The sequence below is a fragment of the Wyeomyia smithii genome, chromosome 2 (genome assembly GCF_029784165.1).
Source record: "Wyeomyia smithii strain HCP4-BCI-WySm-NY-G18 chromosome 2, ASM2978416v1, whole genome shotgun sequence".
NCBI classification, from domain to species: Eukaryota; Metazoa; Arthropoda; class Insecta; order Diptera; family Culicidae; genus Wyeomyia; species Wyeomyia smithii.
In genome coordinates, this window is record NC_073695.1 from 202,907,806 (window position 1) to 202,927,024 (window position 19,219).

Consider the following 19,219-nt stretch of genomic DNA (forward strand, 5'->3'; position numbering starts at 1 on the left):
AAAACTTCATCCACCTATGAGAAATTCTCGCTGAAACCAGGCCACTAGGTGCACAAGGTCTTTCTAATATGATATAAATGCACATATTAGTTAGGAATAGAGAAAAAATGATTATGCCATTTTTGTTTCATTGAATTTGTTGTCCCCTCGGTCACCAAGGGGTGAAATAGTTCCTCCAAAGTTGAAATTTGAACAATTCTTGATGTTTTATTTGAGCTCTATCTCTAAATTCGTTATGGAACCTACTACAAATAGCACTTTTCTGTAAAGTGGATTGATAGGGCTTTCATTTGGAGTAATCGGAATTTTGGCCGCCATGTTGAATTTTGCCGCCATCTTGGATTATATCAGAAAAATACAATTTTGACCGTGTTTTCAACTACCGATTTCTTATCTTAGACCAGCATTGGAAAGCTGAGAAAAAATACTATAAGATGCAAGAAAAAAATTAGGTGAGCGAATTAAAATAATCAATGCATTCCGCGCAATCAACGTAGTTGCCATATGTAGAAACTCTTCCCACCAGTGTTATTTTTTTAAATGCGGTAAATTTCCGGATATTTATGAGTTCAGTAATAAATTGCTGAACAGAACTAGTGCAGGTTAAGAATCAGTATAAGTTAGTTCAAAAGAACTGTTCATTTGAAGAGTTCGTAGACACTTTCAGGGCCGGAGTCACATTATTTTCCCGAGTGGGTAGTAAGGAATGGGGAAGGTTCATGGGTAACAAAGGCTTTGCCGGGAAGGAGGGGGGGTTGTCCTTCTGATACCTGAACAAAATTTTACGGAAAGTCGACAGTGCATCAACAATAGGGTGCCAATGGAATGTTTAAGAGAGATTAGACTTTTGAATTTCGTTCAGTAGTCATGTTTCCCATTAATTTCCCATGGAAAGCAATTATATAGGCTCATTTGCAAAAGTCCAAAAGGTTTTCCGAGAGTTTACCGGAACATTCACCATGCTGGACATGCGTGTAGGCATGTTTTTGAGTTCTTTCTTCGTTCTATTTATCAATTCCTCCTAAATTTTCGCGTCAAGATTGTTAAGGTAGGTCTCACGCTTTTGATTTGTCCGGAAACTCTGGATGGGATGCAGCTGGGGAACGTTGGGTGGGTTGGCCGACCTGGGTACCGCATTGATTTTCAGCCGCTCCATCTCCTCCAACAATTGCTTCGAGAAGTGACCGACACCAGATCGGGCCAGAGCACCGCGTCTTCGCCCCTACGGGATTTCTTGATAAACGACGCAACTTCTGGCAGGCACTTCGTACTATAAATTTCCCCGTTCACGGCCAGTACGGAGCTTCTCGCTGATTGTCAGCCACAGCAGCAACTTCTTTGGGAACTTGGTGTGTGAAATAAATTTCACCTCAGAGGTCACTTCCTTCGTGGGTAAAGTAAAATATGGAGTGCCCTGCCAGTTGTTGTCATCCAGGGTGAGATAGGTCTCGGGTCCACGCCATCATTACGTCGCGATTCGCCGGAAAAATCGACTCGACCATCGAGCAACTCCGAAACCAATGAACGGGACTTCCGCTATCTGATGTCAATGTTTGCCAGGTACTTTTCCACTGTTTGGCCGGTTGAACCGACCTGCCGATCAAGCGTACGCAGCGATGTAGCCACTTCCCCTCGGTTTTCCTCTTCAGCATTGTTTGGAGCTTCTTGTCGCTCAAGGGCGTCCGGAACCGGTCTTTCTTTCGATGCTCTGATTGTAGTCCAGCAGTGCCAAAATGTTGTAGATACCGGAACAAGCGTAACAGGCGTCCCTTTTCCGTACGAAGTCTGTTTTCGACGTGACGGGGTAACGTTCTTTGATCGCGCACACTTCTGATCCAAAATTTGAGCTTAAGCATCCAAAATTTGAGCTTAATCGGACTTCTGAGAGGGTTTCACTTACAGTCGTGAAAGTCTTACATTTTTGAACAACCTAAAAATGCACAAGAGTAGTTCTTGAAGTTTCAGAAATCGATTTTTTTATAGCAAATCTCTTAGGAATGCATGAAATGTCGAGAACTGAACTTAAGACCTCTATCGTAAATGAAATTCAGAACTCTATCGTAAATGAAACAATTAAAAAAAAAATCTTTCCTCTGAGTAATGTTGTAACTGTACATAAGTCTGTAGATTTATAACCTCTCACCTAACGATATCCATCAAAAAATCTGTCGCTCGCAACAGTACTTTTTTCTGGTTTTGTCCAATAGTTCCGTGTGGGTAAGTACCCACATGGATATTTTCCTAGTGGGTACTACTACCCACATGAAACGCCGGCCCTGGACACTTTTAGTAGTTCATTGAATCAATGCTTAGCTCATTCTATGTCCCTAAGGTAAATCAGAATAAGTAAAATAAAACTTGTTAAGACTATATCGTATTTCACTTTTGAATCCACAAAATTACCAATCTTACACCGAATGAAGCCATTGTGTTGCAGATTTTGCTGAAAATTATAGGGTGACGACCAGTGGTGGGCACCATTCCGCTAAATCGCTAATTCGCTAATTAGCGACGCTAAAATTCAGTTAGCGATTTAGCGATTTCGCTAATTTTTGAGCTGGTTAGCGAAACTGTTAGCGTCGCTAAAATTTTGGCCTTCGAAACGCTAATCGCTAATTCGCTAAATTTTGTGGAGAAGCGACAACAGAAATATTTAGAAAAACTGTGAATTGCTGATGGCGTACGTAAATTGCTTCGAAAGATGAACATACTTTACTGCGAAAGTTACTTTTGTCAGTTTTTTTACCCTAGAATGGAGTTCCAGTTATCGTACAAGCCACAGGAGAATTTTGAAGAACAAGCACAAAGTCTAGATTGATTTTTTGGCACACCAAGAACTTTGGTAAATTGCAATGCGCTTGAAATTATGACAACTTTGGTTCTACTTTTTCGATTCAGATAATAATTGAATTTTCATGAAAACATTCCTAAGAGTATCTATTTTCAATGCAAGCTAAATAACTTTTTTTTTACAAAATCAAATATGAATACCGTTTCGTGAACCTCTTACTGTAAATAGCTTTAAAAAGTAATTGTTTTCGTTTGTTTAACCAAAACAGATCAAAGTGGTCCAAATCTTACAAAACACGAGCAATAAATATAGCGATATGACTATTTACATATTTAAAAGTTAGCGATTAGCGATTAGCGAAAGTTCCGCTAATGTGGGTTTAGCGTTTAGCGTTTAGGGATTATCGAGCTAAATTTTCCGGTTAGCGACTTAGCGATTAGCATCGCTAAATTTTCGGTTAGCGGTGCCCACCACTGGTGACGACTCAAAATGAGATTCAATCTCTCTATTATACATAGTAAATTGTCATTAGTCATCCGATCTACTACTATGCCGAACGGGTTTGACATCACAAATCATTGATCCTCCTTTTTGGCCCATGATTCTGTACTTGTCTTTTGTTGCTTCACCATACTGTTTTAGGTACTAAGATAAATCTTTTACCACATATCAAAAAAGTACGTTCGCACTGACGGAAAAGGAAGTAAGTCCAAAAATAAATATAACTTTACCCATACCCGTTCATGAAAAACGATTTTCACATGTACGTAGATTGAAACATGCATGCCGTAATCAATATTAAAAATTAAAATAACCCACGTAAAAGAACAGAAATAAATATGATGTAAAAAAAAAAATCTAACATGCTCGTGTTGCTTATATTATTCTCACTAATCTCAATGCAAATAGTATGGGCGTACTAGTTTAACTGATTACGTTATTTATTGTTATATCAGGGTTATAACATGCATATCCACGTGGTCTCAGCATATGGCTACTACGTTGATTGCACGAAATATTGGATATTTTGAAACTTCGTTCGGAAAATTCGTTCAATTGGTAGGTTAACACTGATGCTCACCTAATTTTTTTCTTGCATCTTATAGCATTTTTTCTCAGCTTTCCAATGCTGGTCTCATATCAAAAATTGGTAGTTGCAAACACGGCCAAAATTGCATTTTTCTAATATAATCCAAGATGGCGACAAAATTCAAGATGTCGGCCAAACTTCTGATTACTCCAAATGAAAGCCCTATCATTTCACTTTACAGAAAAGTGCTACTTGTAGTAGGTTCCAAAATGAATTCCAGAGATATAGCTCAAATAAAACATCAAGAATTGTTAAAATTTCAACTTTTGAAGAAACTATTCACCCCTTGGTGACCGAGGGGTCAACAAATTCAATGAAACAAAAATGGCATAATCATTTTTTCTCTATTCCTAACTAATATGTGCATTTATATCAAATTCGGAAGACCTTGTGCACCTAGTGGCCTGGTTTAAGCGAGGATTGCTCCTATAGCATGTTATACGCTTTTGTGACATGTTTGAGGTAATGATAAGGTCGATAAAGAAGGAAAAGAAAAGAGAAAATAGTAAGTCTGGGTGAATACAAGCACTATAACATATAGCGGTTAGCGTCTCGATAAATGATAATACAAAAAGAAAAAAAAACAATAGTGCGAACAATGCCATAAGAGATAAAAATTACTGTTCTCAGTGAAGTCCATACAAAGAACCCGACGCTTTCTTAAATATTTCTGGCAATTTTGGTAAATTTCATGAGGGTAGTAAAAACCGAAAAGAGAATAACTAGGACAGGTTGTCACATCCTGTCTTAGGTGCCCTTTATGACAATTATACAGGTGGAGAAGAAGAAGGCGTAAAATAGACAAGCAACATGTGCTTTTGTGGATCTCTGTCAACGAACGAATGCCATTGGAAATGGTACCTAATCTTCATTGTTTAACGGCGCAGGAAGGCATTTTCAGCCAAAAACTGTCAGAACTTGCGAAAAACTCTCGTAGAAATCAATTGAACATGTTTTATCCACATTATTTTTGGAGTTCTACGTCATCAATGTTAACAAACAAAGGTCTTTTAAACCATCTTCCATACGGGTTTAGATACCATTGAGGTGCATAGACCTATCAACGTGTGCATAAGGAAAACAAAAACAAACCTCTGTTTTGTTTGTGATGCTGCGTTTGAGTAGCTGGATCAATAATGAGTTGAGCACTTTTTAAATGTTTTGAACGCGGTTTAAAATATACTTTTTATCTGTGACCTGGAATTAGGAGAAGTTTCTGAGAATTACCGGACTTCAAAAGCAGCCGACCGGGATACGAGTGATCTTAGCGAAGATCGGGTAACCAAATACTACAATCCAGAAAATAATACGGAACGAAATAATCGGCATGAATTTAGGCTAACGAAAAAGGGCGATTATTGGAAACTTGGTTATTGAAATGTAAGGAATCTACTCGAACCGGCACGCGTAGGTATATTAACTAAAGAGCTGCGGAAGGTGGAGGTGGAGGTGATACCCCTAGTAACAATATTGATTTTATCAAAGTTCTATAGCGCTTAATATAGCCAAAACAGTCCTATAAGACTTTAATTAATTCAGTTTCGTTACTTGGGAGCTATTCAAAAAGAACGTTGGCAAAAAACGGGAGAACGTGAATTCTGGACAGTAGAGCCTATTGCGGACACTTCATTCAAGTACCACATCTACTACAGCGGCTCTCTCTGAAAACACGTACAGTAAATACTCAAGATATGACATCAAGACCAACATCGGGGATGCAAATGTGCAGAAGACTTCTTTCGCCCCGTAATTTGTAAAGAAAGCTTCCACTCCACTACGAACGATAAAGACCTGAGGCTTATCAATTTCGCTACAGTCAGAGCAGTAGCTTTCTGTAGTACTTATTTTTCCCGCCGGCATATTCGTAAGCACATCTGAGCATCAACCCAAATGGGGTGGCCTGGTCTCAGATTGACCATGGTCTGTTCGATGGTCGGCACTTTTCAGACGCTACAGACCTAAGATCATTCTTAGGACCAAATGTTGACTCGGATCACTATCTCGTGGTATGCAAGATGTGCTCGGTGATTTGAAATCAAGGACAACGAGGAAGATACGGTTGAACATCCAGAGTTTGTTAACTGGAGGAGTGGTTGCAGAGCACTCACAGAAAGTTGATGAACGGATCGATGAGCATGTTGAAAGGGACTTGAGCGAACAGTGGAGACATTCCACAGTACGATCAGCACCACAGCGCGAGAAGTGTTGTGTACTACTGCGACAACCACGTCCAATGGTTGGTTTGACGCTCAGTGCCAGCGAGCAACGGATTACCGATAAATCAAAGGAAGCCAGGCGTTGGAAATAACATTTTAGTGTGCTGTTGAATAACGAGGGAGACTGAGGCATCGAAAGGAGCGGGATGGATATTGAGAATTATGGGCAAGCTGAGCATCCACCAACCATAGACGAGGTGTAGAAGGCAGGTAACTGAAAAAAAATTAGGTTGGGAAGGACGGTAATTCCGCCGAGGGTTTCAATCTCGGGAGCGAACAGCTGTATCGTGCCCTTCGGATCATGCTGAAAGTGTGGTCTGATGAAGAATTTCCTTCGGACTGGTTGGAAGGATCTATAAAGAAGGCCACCGTCTGGATTGTAGCCGCTATCACGGCAGAACTCTTTTCAATACCGGGTATAAAATTCTCTCCCGCATCCTGCTCTACAGGCTGAGGCCGTTGTAGCAAACCTTTGTTGGCGAATACCAATGTGTTTTTGAGGGAGCCAAATGTTTACTTCTAGGCAGTGTACGACTTAGTTAAGAGAAATTAATTATGGCAGATAGTGCTCGAACAGGGTTTTCCAACAAAACCAATGAAACAGATTCGTACCACCCTTGACGTTAGATGGTTTGAAGCAGGATGGCGGGCTGTCAAACTTGGTTTTCAACATCGCATTGGAAGGAGATTTACGGCGGGTTGGCGTGCAAAGGAGTGGCACCATCATTATTATTTATGGCGAATCATGGCGAAGTCTCACATGCTACTAGGTTCTGCGGTCGATATCGACTGCCGAAACGAAGTACATGGCAGCTGATACAGAGCGTAGTAGCCTGTCGAATTTAGTCGACGAATTTATTAACTTAGGTACATTGGTGACTTGCGACTGATTAGCCGTGAGATAAACAGGTAGATAGCAGCCACAAATAGGACTTACTACAGATTGCGTAACCAGCTAAGGTCTCGGTGCCTGCATATCCGTACAAAAGTTACGCATGACATAAAAATTGGTAGATATAGTCAAGCGGATAAAACACGGCAGACTACGGTGGGCTAGATATATAGCTAGAATGCTGGAGGAATGATCAGCGAAAACTATATTTTGCAGAAACCCCGATAGAGGCCGTCGACTTCGGGGTTGACCTCGCAATAGTTTGGTGTGTGATGCCGACAAGGATGCCCGCTCAAATGGTGTAATCCAAGACTGAGTGACATGGCGACGTATTCTGGATTCGGTACTGGAGCGATAATCGGTCTTTGGCCGCAAAAGTGAAGTAAGTAAGCTTCAATATTTTACAAACTTCAAAGATTTAAGTGAGTTTTTATGGTTTCTACTCAATGAGAAACCTAGACCAGAATAAAAGGAACCCATTCCAAAAATTGATAGTTGGGTTTAGTTAGAATTATGAGGTTTTCTCGTTTTAATTTGAGCGTTAATAATACGTGAGATGAAGATATGAGTTGAAATGGGAATAGGACCAAATGGTCTATATTTCCATTACAGAAAACATCAATTCGCCGAATTAGGTAATGCAAAATTCATATCAATTCATTGTAATATAGTTGGGCTTTAAACTGCCAAAACTGGACACCGTTTTTTCGACGGTGAAAATTTCAAGTGAGCAAAAACACACGTAGAGTTACCAGTTCCATTTTTTATACAAACCATGCAAAATTTTACGCAATAAAAGGTTAGAGATTACCATAACTTCGAGTATTTTGGTAAGAAATATCAACAGTACTAAGACCAGCAGCTGCCAAAAACCGGTTCTCTGAATATTAAACGGTATTGATAACTTTGGTCGAAACTTCATAGTTTCAAATTAATTAGAACATTACATTCACTCTACAATTAAGTTTTCTCTAAACAAAATTCATTGAATGGGAGTAAAATCAAGCTCATCGATAGCAGTTCAAAATACATTGAAGTATATGACTACAGTAACGACTAAAGTTTAGTAAGCGTTACATGTCCTATCATTTCACAGCACAACGCAAGGACGGCTACATTTGCTGATAACCTCAACCGTCAAAATGCCCCGTTGCGAGTAAGTCTAAGGGCACATAACTATTTCAACTAAAAAAATGAGTCAAAAACAATCCTATGAATCCAAACATTAAAATGACAACATCAGCACTTTTCGGCCGACCGAGTGTCTCAAACAACGCAACATAAAACGTCTTGTCATGGGTCGCGGATCTTTCTAAACCACACGCCTGAAGTAGTAGAAAATTTGCTGGTAGTCAATTAACTTGTTATCAGTGTGAAAGTGCTGGTCAGGTTGTCTTTGAAGAGACGCATACGTAGCTCGCGAATCAACGACAAATCTAGCTACAGAATGCATTATGTTTGAGTGTCGCCCAGTGACGGTAGCTGATTAGATTTGCATATTATGAATGCAAGGGAATTCTGTTTGCACATCAATTCGGCTTGTTACGTGAAACAAAAATTATGTTTACTATCTAACTTACCGAGTTCAGCATAGCACAATGCCCCCACCATGCTGAGCACGCCAGAGAAAATCCACACGATTATTGCCTGCCCGATGGAACCGGAGTACAGTAGGACACCTTTCGGAGACACAAAAATCCCCGCACCTACGATCACTCCCACTATGATCGCCACTCCGTCCATGAGGCCAAGCTCCTTTTTCAGCTTAATGCCACCCTCATCGCTGTCCGATTGATCTGGCCGCAGTCGCGAACTGGCGTTGCTTCCACGGCGACTTCGGCTGATCGTATCGCCGAATCCTTGCACAGGGGCCAAACTATCTGCAACGGCAACCTTTGCCATTTTGTTTTGCTCATTGACTTGCACGGTCAGATTCGAAAAAGAGGAACACACAATAACTTGATTTTTTCACTAGTATCTTATCAATTGACTTCACAATCACTATTGTTACACTATTCCTGCTGCTGAGGAAATTATTCTTAGCACTATTGTATCACAATCATCCAAACGTTAACGTTAAACCACATTCTAGGCCAGCACCAACAGTTGAGTGCGACGCGTTCAACCGAAATGCGAACTGGAACTGAACCTAACATGCGTTTTCTTCGTCATTTCAGAAGGCACGACTGCTCATCGTTGAATATCTTTCTACTGAGCTCTCCTTACTTCATTTGATGTGAAAATACTAGCAATCAACGAGGGGGTGTGGGTAGGGGCAACCTAAAAAGAAAGAAAACAACGTGAAAACACCGGATGAAGAGTATCCAATTGGTGGCTGATATCCAAATGAGTTTCTCAAAAAAGCCATCGAATCGATCATTATGATCGGCCAGCCACGGAAGGATGGCGAAAAATGGAAATGCGAACGAAAACTGGCTTACCATTTTTGGCGGCGTGGCAAACCGGCAAAACACAGCCACAGTTACACACAATTGTTTCACACGATTCGCGGGGAATCGTGTATTAAAATATACAGCAGGCAGAACTTTTGCGGTCGTTCTAGTAACGATCAGTTCAAAAAAGAAACCATAATAATAATACGCGCTCGGGTCACTCGAGGTGGTGGTAACGGGCGCTTGCTCTGCTGGCAGCGTTCGAAGTGGCACTGAGTGGTGCTCCGTCGGACCCGAGAACTTTGCAACAGGTTTCAATTTGCAGAAAAAAAAAAATCACAGGAGGGTTGTGTGCAAAGCCACGACCGCGAGGTTGAAGTAGAATACTTTTAGACAGCTCTACTTACGGCTGTACATTAACCTACGCCCGGGCGAATCGGTTCGCGCCGCTTTTCGCGTTTAGCCTGGCAGAGGCCTAATGCGCACGGCCAACACAATAGAAAGGTGTTAAAAATTAGACACGGCTTTACTGGAGTAAGTGTTGACAAATGCATCTACCGCTAATACCGCCGCTATCGTACGAAAAATGACGCGCGTCTAAGAACACCCGAACTGTTTCGCCGTGCCGCTTCCATTTACTTCCTTATTACATCGGCCTTAGGAAAGTACCGGCTGCACCTATCGCTGAGGCTGTTACCATACTGCTACTGGTACCCAAAGCTATTAACTCTTCAAATTAAGTGTTTTATTTGTCCTCAAAAGAACAATTGTTCAATTCCATATCGGATATGATGCAATCGCATCTCTGTAATATTACCGACAGTAATATTCTTCTAAACAAAATGATCCTACTTTTCCATTAGAGGAAGTGCCGGCTGATGTACCGCAAAAATCTCGCCCGATCGCTCGCGTTGGCGTTCAGCCTGGCAGAGGCCTGAGACGTGGTGACCAACCACAGGGCAAGTGATTTGTTTAATTTGAAGGCAGCCACAGGCGCGACCCGCTGCTATTCTCTGTTACTGGTGAGTGCTGATATCTGCTGCTTCTGCTGTCAACGTTGTGGACGGTCCATCCAGCTCACCTTCCGACTAATGAATGTAGCTAGTTTTCCTAGAAACACTCTTTTATAGCCGAAGGGTGCTACGTAATACTCCACGCCTTTCTGTTCAGTTGTCTAATTCTTTAATATTCTTTAGACGAATTATTCCACAATTCGCATTCGATATTTGTTTCCAGCGAATAAACACCGATGGTGTTCTCACACACGCAACGGGTTTAACCCGTATCTTATTGCGGTTTATAACATCAAGCGATTTCGTTTGCTCGCTGTTGCGTGTTGCATCATGTTGCAACTTGGCAGCTGGGAGACGACGAAATTCTGTTTATGCTGATTGATTGAATCGACTTCATATTAGCTCTGCATAGTCGAACTAACTGTCTTTGTGAATGCGGTCTAACAGGGCAGTTTGTTATTCAAAGATGGTCATGCTGATCGCAGCCTTTGCGCTGCCCCTACAGTGGGGGGTTTACTAAATAAAGTAAAAGTAAAAATTAGACAACTACAACAGAATTTGATTGCATCCCGCACAGAATGTCTGCTTGTGTTGATGCCAGAAAGTTATTAACCTTCAATTATTTTTTTATTTGCCTTGAAAAAAGCATGTTGCGGTTCAGAATCGGTTGCTAATTACAACCTTTGAGCTGCCCTAACATTGGGGAAATTAAGATACACGGACAACATGCACTGTGGAAGCTATTTCACATTCAGTAAATTAGACGGGTGCGACAAATTTAAATTGCTAGGATGGAACACAGAAGCTTGCTTGCGTTGTCAAAAATTATTAACTTTGAATGACTTGTTTATTTGCCTTGAAAAAGGCATTTTGATATTCAAAATTGAATTTCCTGATGGCAATCTTCATGCTGCCCCAATACGGGGGGAATACTGGCAGTCTGGCGACACACGCTGAGAAAAACCGCGCTACTCCTGAGACGTGGTGACCAACCACAGGCAAATGTGCTGCTGCTAAGGAAGGACTGCTGTTGTCGCTGTCTAGAACTATTATGAGCGGCTCCGGCTGGAACAGGCTCTTATATAGGCCAAATAGCATGTTTTCAATTGCAAGGTATATGATCCTGTCGACCGTGCTTGGGAAGCAAGCATATAACGACCAATCAGAGGTCGAATTTTTCGTTTTGACAAGGCTTGACTATTTTCAATAGTACAATAGTGTGAATAATAAAATTACAATTATCTTATTTTGAGAAGAATCTTAGAAGATTTTCCAATCTATTGCTGCAAGAACGAAGGAAATCCATCGAATACTAACCGATTTATTAGCATTTGAAATTGGACATATTTTTCACTTTTTTCGGTTTTAGATTTTCATTTCGCATCCCTATGTAGCCGAACTTCCTGAGAGAAGTATTCTACTTCAAAATCCCTAACGATCATTGTGTTTTCGTTGTACTATCCATGGAAGAGTATTGTTATTATGGAACGATGCCAATATGAAAAGGACTTTCCTGTTGTTAAGTGTGATTATTCATAATTATCGTAATTGTCCTTGCCGGAAATAGATTAAAAGCAAAGTTGTCATTGGACAAGATCAAAGCCAATAACATTCACTGTTAGTGAGAAGTGTATACTGTATGACGAAACTCACCATACCCTGTAGAAAATATTAAAATACCCCGATTATTAGAATATCTTTTGGAAAAAAACCTAAACATATGCAAAATTTATTACTCGGTAGAATTTTTCGACACCAACAAGAAATTTAATGTACTATTTCTAATAAATTTCAGTTTGATTTTTTTCCTTACTGCAGTCGGTTGAAACAAAAATATCGAAAATAGGCACATAAGTGAACAGTCTCAATATTAAAGTTGAACACTAAAATCTATACTAGCTAATTTTGTTCCTGCATTACAGTATCATGTGGATTAACAAAGCAGCTGTTTCCGTCTTAAAAATGTTCAACTGGGATACCGCCCTTCCCGCTGCTTTGTGGCTTCTCAGCTCTTTAAAAAAAAACTCTTGACCTCGTTCAAGGTCGGCAGATCCACAACTTCTTCGGTCTTCTCAATTACATTTTCGACAGCTCTACACTCTTCGCCGTTCAATCACACCTTAAAATGTTGTTGCCTACGCATAGCCACGAGCTCATCCGTGTTCGGCGAAGATTGGCACAGTCTGGTTCATGATACTGTTGGCCACTATGGAGGATGTGTTATTAGAATGTCGTTCCCGCGATAAAATTTACTGCTCGAAGCCCTTAGACGCCTCGGCCACCCTACTTTCTGAATTACTACGACTGTCGCTAAAGTACCACGTGTGCTCAATAAGAGTTCTGAAATTCCAAGTACCGAGTTTCCAATCACTGTCTATTTTCACAGTTGCAAGGACGTGGTCAGGGCGGTAACAGTTCTCTGGAGACATCTGACCTTTGTTTAGTAACATTCAATTAGATCCCAAATTTCATGTTACTGCTCAGGAACGAAGGTAAATTGTTCTCGTAAACAGAGTATTGTTGCTAGTACCAACTACGAAGTTGTGCAGCTGTTTATGCTATGCTATCAAATAAAACCAAATTATAATAAAAGACTCTAATGTAAGTTAACATAAAACGAAAATAAAACAGTCTTAAGTCTTTGAAGCATTTCGATTGTTACTTGGGTGGCAACATAGATGTGATACACGTATTCGAGTGCCCCTCGTTGAATTTTTTGTCACAGCAAGATAAACATCTTAGCATGTTTTGAAAAAAGCGACGTGTTTACTGTTTATTCGGAATAAATACAGTCAGTTGTCAGTTCCGCTCTCAAGAAAGTTGCAATTGATTTAAAATAGAGAACAAATAAGGGTCTTGTATCTGCAATGATTGACTAACATCGAGATCAGAAGAAAGCTGTCATATCTGAATTTAAGCATTTGGTATGTAAAATGAACATGAGTCACACTTCCATGCAAAATGTTTCTAAAAAAGGATATTCAGCTTCAAAGAAGCAGAAAAGGTCGGAAGAAAAGTTTTTTACTCTGGGGGCAACTTTGAAAAAGCGAAATTAGCGTGTTTGAGGAGCATGCCTTCGTGATATACCAGCCAATAAAAGAGCAGTCTGATATCAAAATACAAAGCTGTGATGGTTTGGGTTGGTAAACGGCTGGGCAATGCGTACCAGCAGTACACCCGTACTAGTTGGCATTAAAGAGACCCCAGTGTGGTCCATAGCATAAGCCCAGCAACTCCTATCCCTACATCAACGTGGTACCGACTGGGATACGAGCAACCAAGGGAAAATCGGTGAACCGGTGGGAACTTGGTCGAAAGCTGACAGGGAAGGGGAAGCTGTTCTCCTTGGAGAGCAGCTTGCCTGAGCGTCTGTTCCCCAAGTTACGGGCGGCTCAAACAACGACTGATCCGGAGCAGACGGCTAAACTATGAAATGCAATGCCAGCTACACCCAAGACGGCAGCCCCGTCGCGAGACTAGGCATCGCAGCCCTAGTAAGGCAGCATGCTGAAATAAACATTCTACGAACAATCCAGAGAATGATACTAAATCGGAACAATCGGTATAGGCATAGGAAAATAAACAACAATTGGAAACTTGGCACTTGAAATGTGAGGACTCTGCTCGAACCGGCACGCGCGGGCATCTTGGCCAGAGAGCTACGGAAGGCAAGAGTGGACAAGGGGTGCGTTGGCCTAAAACCGGAGAACGTGAATCTTGATCCGACCGCGGGCACTTCTTTCAAGTATCGCATCTACTACAGTGGCGGCGATAAAGCAGAACGAGGCGTCGGTTTCGTGCTACTTAGAAACCAAATGAAGCGTGTTATTAGGTGGATTAATGACCGTCTATGCGTATTGAGGATCAAGGGCAGATTCTTCAATTACAGCCTTATCAACGTGTACGCGCTAACAAACCATATGGCGTAAAGGAGGAGTTCTATGAGCTCTTTGAGAAATCATAGTGTGAGTGTCCACAGCACGATATAAAGATCGTCATCGGAGATACGAATGCACAAGTCGGACGAGAGGAGTTATTTCGTCCCTTTATTGGTAGGGAAAGCATTCTCTCTACCACCAACGACAACGGTTTGAAGTTAGTGAACTTTACCGCGGCCAGGGGAATGGCCAACTGTAGTACCCATTTTGCACGTCTGAACATTCGGAAGCACACCTGGAGACACCCCAATTGAGAGGCCTGCTCCCAGATCGACCACATTCTGATCGACGGAGGCACTTTTCAGACGTCATAGATGTGCGGTCCTTTCGAGGGCCAAACATCGACTCGGATCACTATCTCGTGGTAGGCAAGATTCGCGTCCGGTTGTCCAACGTATTTAAATCGAGATCAGCGAGGAAGATACGTTTGGACATCCAGAGGTTATCAGTGGAAGGAGTTGCTGCAGAGTATATTCGGGGGAATACCGGGAGGCACGAGCTGCCGAAAAGAGGCTTCACCGCCGTAAGAAACGTGAGCACTACGATCGCGTCCTCGTGAAGGCGGAGAATTGCTTCACCACACGAGGAGCTTCCATAGGATTCATATGCCCTACCTATAAGAAGGGACATAGGCTCGACTGTAGTAATTATCGAGGCATAACGCTTTTCAATTCCGCTTACAAAACTCTCTCCCGTATCCTGTTTCAGCGACTGAGGTCGTTGCAGGAAGCCTTTATTGGAGAATACCAATGCGGTTTTCGAGTGGAGCGATCTACAACGGACCAGATGTTCACCTTGAGACAGGTTCTCGACAAGTTTCGAGAGCACAACTTGCAGACGCATCATCTGTTCATAGACTTTAAGGCGGCGTACGACACAGTGAAACGCAACGAGCTTTGGCGAATAATACTAGAACATTGTTTCCCAACAAAACTGATTAAACTGTTACGTGCGACGCTTGACGGTTTCACCGCCTCCAGTCACTGACGAGGCGAGCAGGATGTTGTATTAGGGAACACGAGTGAAACTTGGCTGGACTCGAGCTCCTTTCAAAGGTTAAGTACCACCATCTTGTCTATGAACTTGTCGCTAGTATTGCCATACTTAATCCGGATATGCACAATATCTGAATCATCTTGAAAGGCATGGCACTATGAGTTGAATTGCATAAATATTTTTTAGACGTGACAAAAATGGAAGAAAACTTTAATTCATATATTGTCGCATTTCTGAGAAAACGAGGGTGTAATACCTATGCTTTTAATAGTCCATACGGAGGGTACAATTTTACATCACTAGGCCTGAGTTCCACCATTACCCCGAGTTATGTTGTTTTGTTGGCCAATTTACGTCATCTTGTTTTAATCGATAACACTGTGCTACAAATGAGAAAAAAATGCAAGAACTTCTGAAGTGACCTAGTGTAGGTTGTAGGTCTTGTTGAGTGTAACATTCGCTCATACTAGAAATTTTCCAAACACCCCCAAAATCTGAAGTTATGGTCAAAATACGGTTTTTTGGACCTCAGCGCATATATTATTTTTTAACTCAGTCATTTATCAACCGATTTTCAATATTAAAGCACTTTTAGAAAAAGACAAATCGAGCTTTCAAAATATATACAGGTTTTACTAATATCAATAAAACATGTTGAGTTATTTGAGTTTATATCTAATATTTTAGACTTTTTCACGCAATTTTTCAATTTAATTTTAAATTTGCCGTCTATTTTTGTGAGAAACATACCACAAATTTACTATAATTTTGAAAGTATATTCAATTCCAAATCAATTGAAAGTAGTTTTGTGAAAATCGGTTGATATTTATCTAAGTTATATATTTTTTAAGAAAACCAGAATTTTTGTCTTCTATCGCACAATTATTTCACGGTGCTACAAATGATGAAAAAATGCAAGAACTTTTGATGTGACTTAGTGTGGGTTGTAGCTTTAGTCAAGTGTTACTTGCGCGTTTACTTGAAGTTTTTCAAATACCCCGAAAATTATAAGTTATGTTCAAAACCCTGTTTTTTACCTTAGCTCACATTTTTATGGTTAATACGATTATTTTTCAACCGATTTTTTATATTTTGGCTGTTTTGGAAAGGCGAAAAATAGAGCATTTGAAATACAAAAATATGTCCAAAAAGTTTACCTATATGTGATGAAAAGTTTTAAAATAAATAAAATGATTTATATTAAATAAAATAAGATGATTTTTTTTTTCAATTTTACTTATATGTGATGAATAGTTTTAAAATAAATAAGATAGTTTATGTTATTTTCAAATTTTTTCCAAGTTTATTCGCAATTTTCCACACATTCTTAAAAAAATATATAACTTAGATAAATATCAACCGATTTTCACAAAACTACTTGTAAAAACCTGTATATATTTTGAAAGCTCTATTTGTCTTCTTTCTAAAACTGTTTAAATATTGAAAATCGGTTGATAAATGACTGAGTTAAAAAATAATATATGCGCTGAGGTCCTAAAAACCGTATTATGACCATAACTTCAGATTTTGGGGGTGTTTGGAAAATTTCTAGTATGAGCGAATGTTATACTCAACAAGACCTACAACCTACACTAGGTCACTTCAGAAGGTCTAAATCGTTGTAGCACAGTGTAATAGTATATTTGACATGGCACGAAGTCGTCGTCTTGTTGAAGCAAGGTCGTTTTCAAAGAAAAACGGCCAAATGATTCACTCACCCGTAAACCACACAAATCCGTTGCGATTTTAATTTCCAACAAAATAATAACACCTCTAATAAAACAATCATAAAACATCAAACTCCATTCAAAGGCTAGCTGTTATCATATTGGTTTGCACACATAAGACTGCTTCTCAAGCTAGACGAAAAAAATCGAACACGCTCGGTGGAATGAGATTTCGCTGATATTGAGATATTATTTTTTGCCGAATTCATCGCCAAACTTAATTTATATCGAGATCAGTGAAAAATGACCCTAAATATTCGTACAAATTGCCGAGCCTCGATAATATTGCAATCAGCCGTGTGATCGAGTCGGTCCCCCTTTTTTTAATTTGTGCAAATACAAATAAACATTTCTGAATCGTACATTCTTTCTTTGATGTTTTGCCTTTCTCCTAGAAAGGTATAGCAATCACTAAAAAACTAAAGGTATAAAAGTGCTCCATAGGGCCGAATGTCGTATATCACTCGACTCAGTTCGACGAGCTGAGCATTTTCTGTATGTGTGCGTGTGTGTGCGCGTATGTGTGTGTGTGTGTATGTGTGTGTGTAACGCTCTCCCAATCTCACTCGATTTTGCTCAGAGATGGCTGGACCGATTTCAATAAAAATTAATTGAAAATGAAAGGTCTAGTTGCCCCATAAGACCCTATTGAATTTCATTGTAATCGGATTTTTGGTTTGGAGGTTATGTATCAAAATGTAAAAATCACGAAACATCAATATTGCAGAAACTACGCAACCGGTTTGAACAAAATTAATTTCAAAAGAACGGGCTACCTAAAAACCCATAAGTTTTGAATTTCATCAAGATTGGACATGTGGTTCAAAAGTTATGCAAAGAAATGTGTTCTCGAGACTGTTTAATTTCACTCATGTTTCTCAGAGATGGCTGGACCGGTTTTCATGAAATCGGTGTCAAATGGAAGATCTAGTTGCCCCATAAGACCCTAATGATTTTTTTTTGCAATCGGACTATTACTTTGCCTGCTATGTTGAAAAATGTGAAATCAAGCTATGAAAAGTAAAATATTCACAAGACCACTTAAACTCACTCACTTTTCTCAGAGATGGCTGAACCGATTTTCACTAAATTAGTGTCAAATAAGAGGTCCAGCTGCCTCATAACACCCTATTGAATTTAACTGGAATCGGACAGTAACTTCTTCTGTAATGTATCGAAATGTGAAAATCACGAAACTTCATTATCTCAGAAACTTCACAACCGATTTGAACAATATTGATATCAGATGAACGGGCATCAGTTAAGGGTTAACTGATGAATTATGATTGAACAAGTGGTTTCATAATTCGGCTGCTCTATACGTTCCCATTTCATTCGATTATAATCGAACTGAAGCAACCGTTATATATTAAATTGTTTAAACAACGAGTCTATTATCTCAAAGATTACACGACTTATTCAACATAACTAGCGTCATACGAACGAGTTATCTCTTAAACTCACAAATAACCAGTGGTGGGCACCGCTAACCGAAAATTTAACGACGCTAATCGCTAAGTCGCTAACCGGAAAATTTAGCTCGATAATCGCTAAACGCTAAACCCACATTAGCGGAACTTTCGCTAATCACTAATCGCTAATTTTTTAATATGTAAACAGTCATATCGCTATATTTATTGCTCATGTTTTGTAAGATTTGGACCACTTTGATCTGTTTTGGTTAAACAAACAAAAACAATTACTTTTTAAAGCTATTTACAGTAAGAGGTTCACGTAACGGTATTCATATTTGATTTTGTAAAAACAAGAATAACAAAAGTTATTTAGCTTGCATTGAAAATAGATACTCTTAGGAATGTTTTCATGAAAATTCAATTATTATCTGAATCGAAAAAATAGAACCAAAGTTGTCATAATTTCAAGCGCATTGCAATTCATCAAAGTTCTTGATGTGCCAAAAATTCAATCTAGACCTTGTGCTTGTTTTTCAAAATGCTCCCGTGGCTTGTACGATAACTGGAACTCCATTATAGGGTAAAAAACTGACAAGAATAACTTTCGCAGTAAAGTATGTTCATCTTTCGAAGCAATTTACGTACGCCATCAGCAATTCACAGTTTTTCTAAATATTTCTATTGTCGCTTCTCCACAAAATTTAGCGAATTAGCGATTAGCGTTTCGAAGGCCAAAATTTAGGCGAC

The 19,219-nt window shown here is 39.9% G+C and overlaps 1 protein-coding gene across 3 annotated transcripts in view; it reads right to left on the minus strand.

The window, feature by feature from the left end:
• LOC129721100 (Y+L amino acid transporter 2) overlaps positions 1-19,219 on the minus strand; it is a 61,081-nt gene that overhangs the window by 22,216 nt on the left and 19,646 nt on the right. For 2 of the 3 annotated variants that reach the window (XM_055673242.1, XM_055673243.1), the window contains one exon: positions 8,570-9,269. In XM_055673242.1, the coding sequence (XP_055529217.1) occupies positions 8,570-8,891 (322 nt within the window). In that variant the 5' untranslated portion in view covers positions 8,892-9,269. Of the gene's footprint in view, positions 1-8,569; positions 9,270-9,430; positions 9,644-19,219 lie in introns of those variants that run through there. The other variant, XM_055673241.1, reaches the window with a different exon arrangement.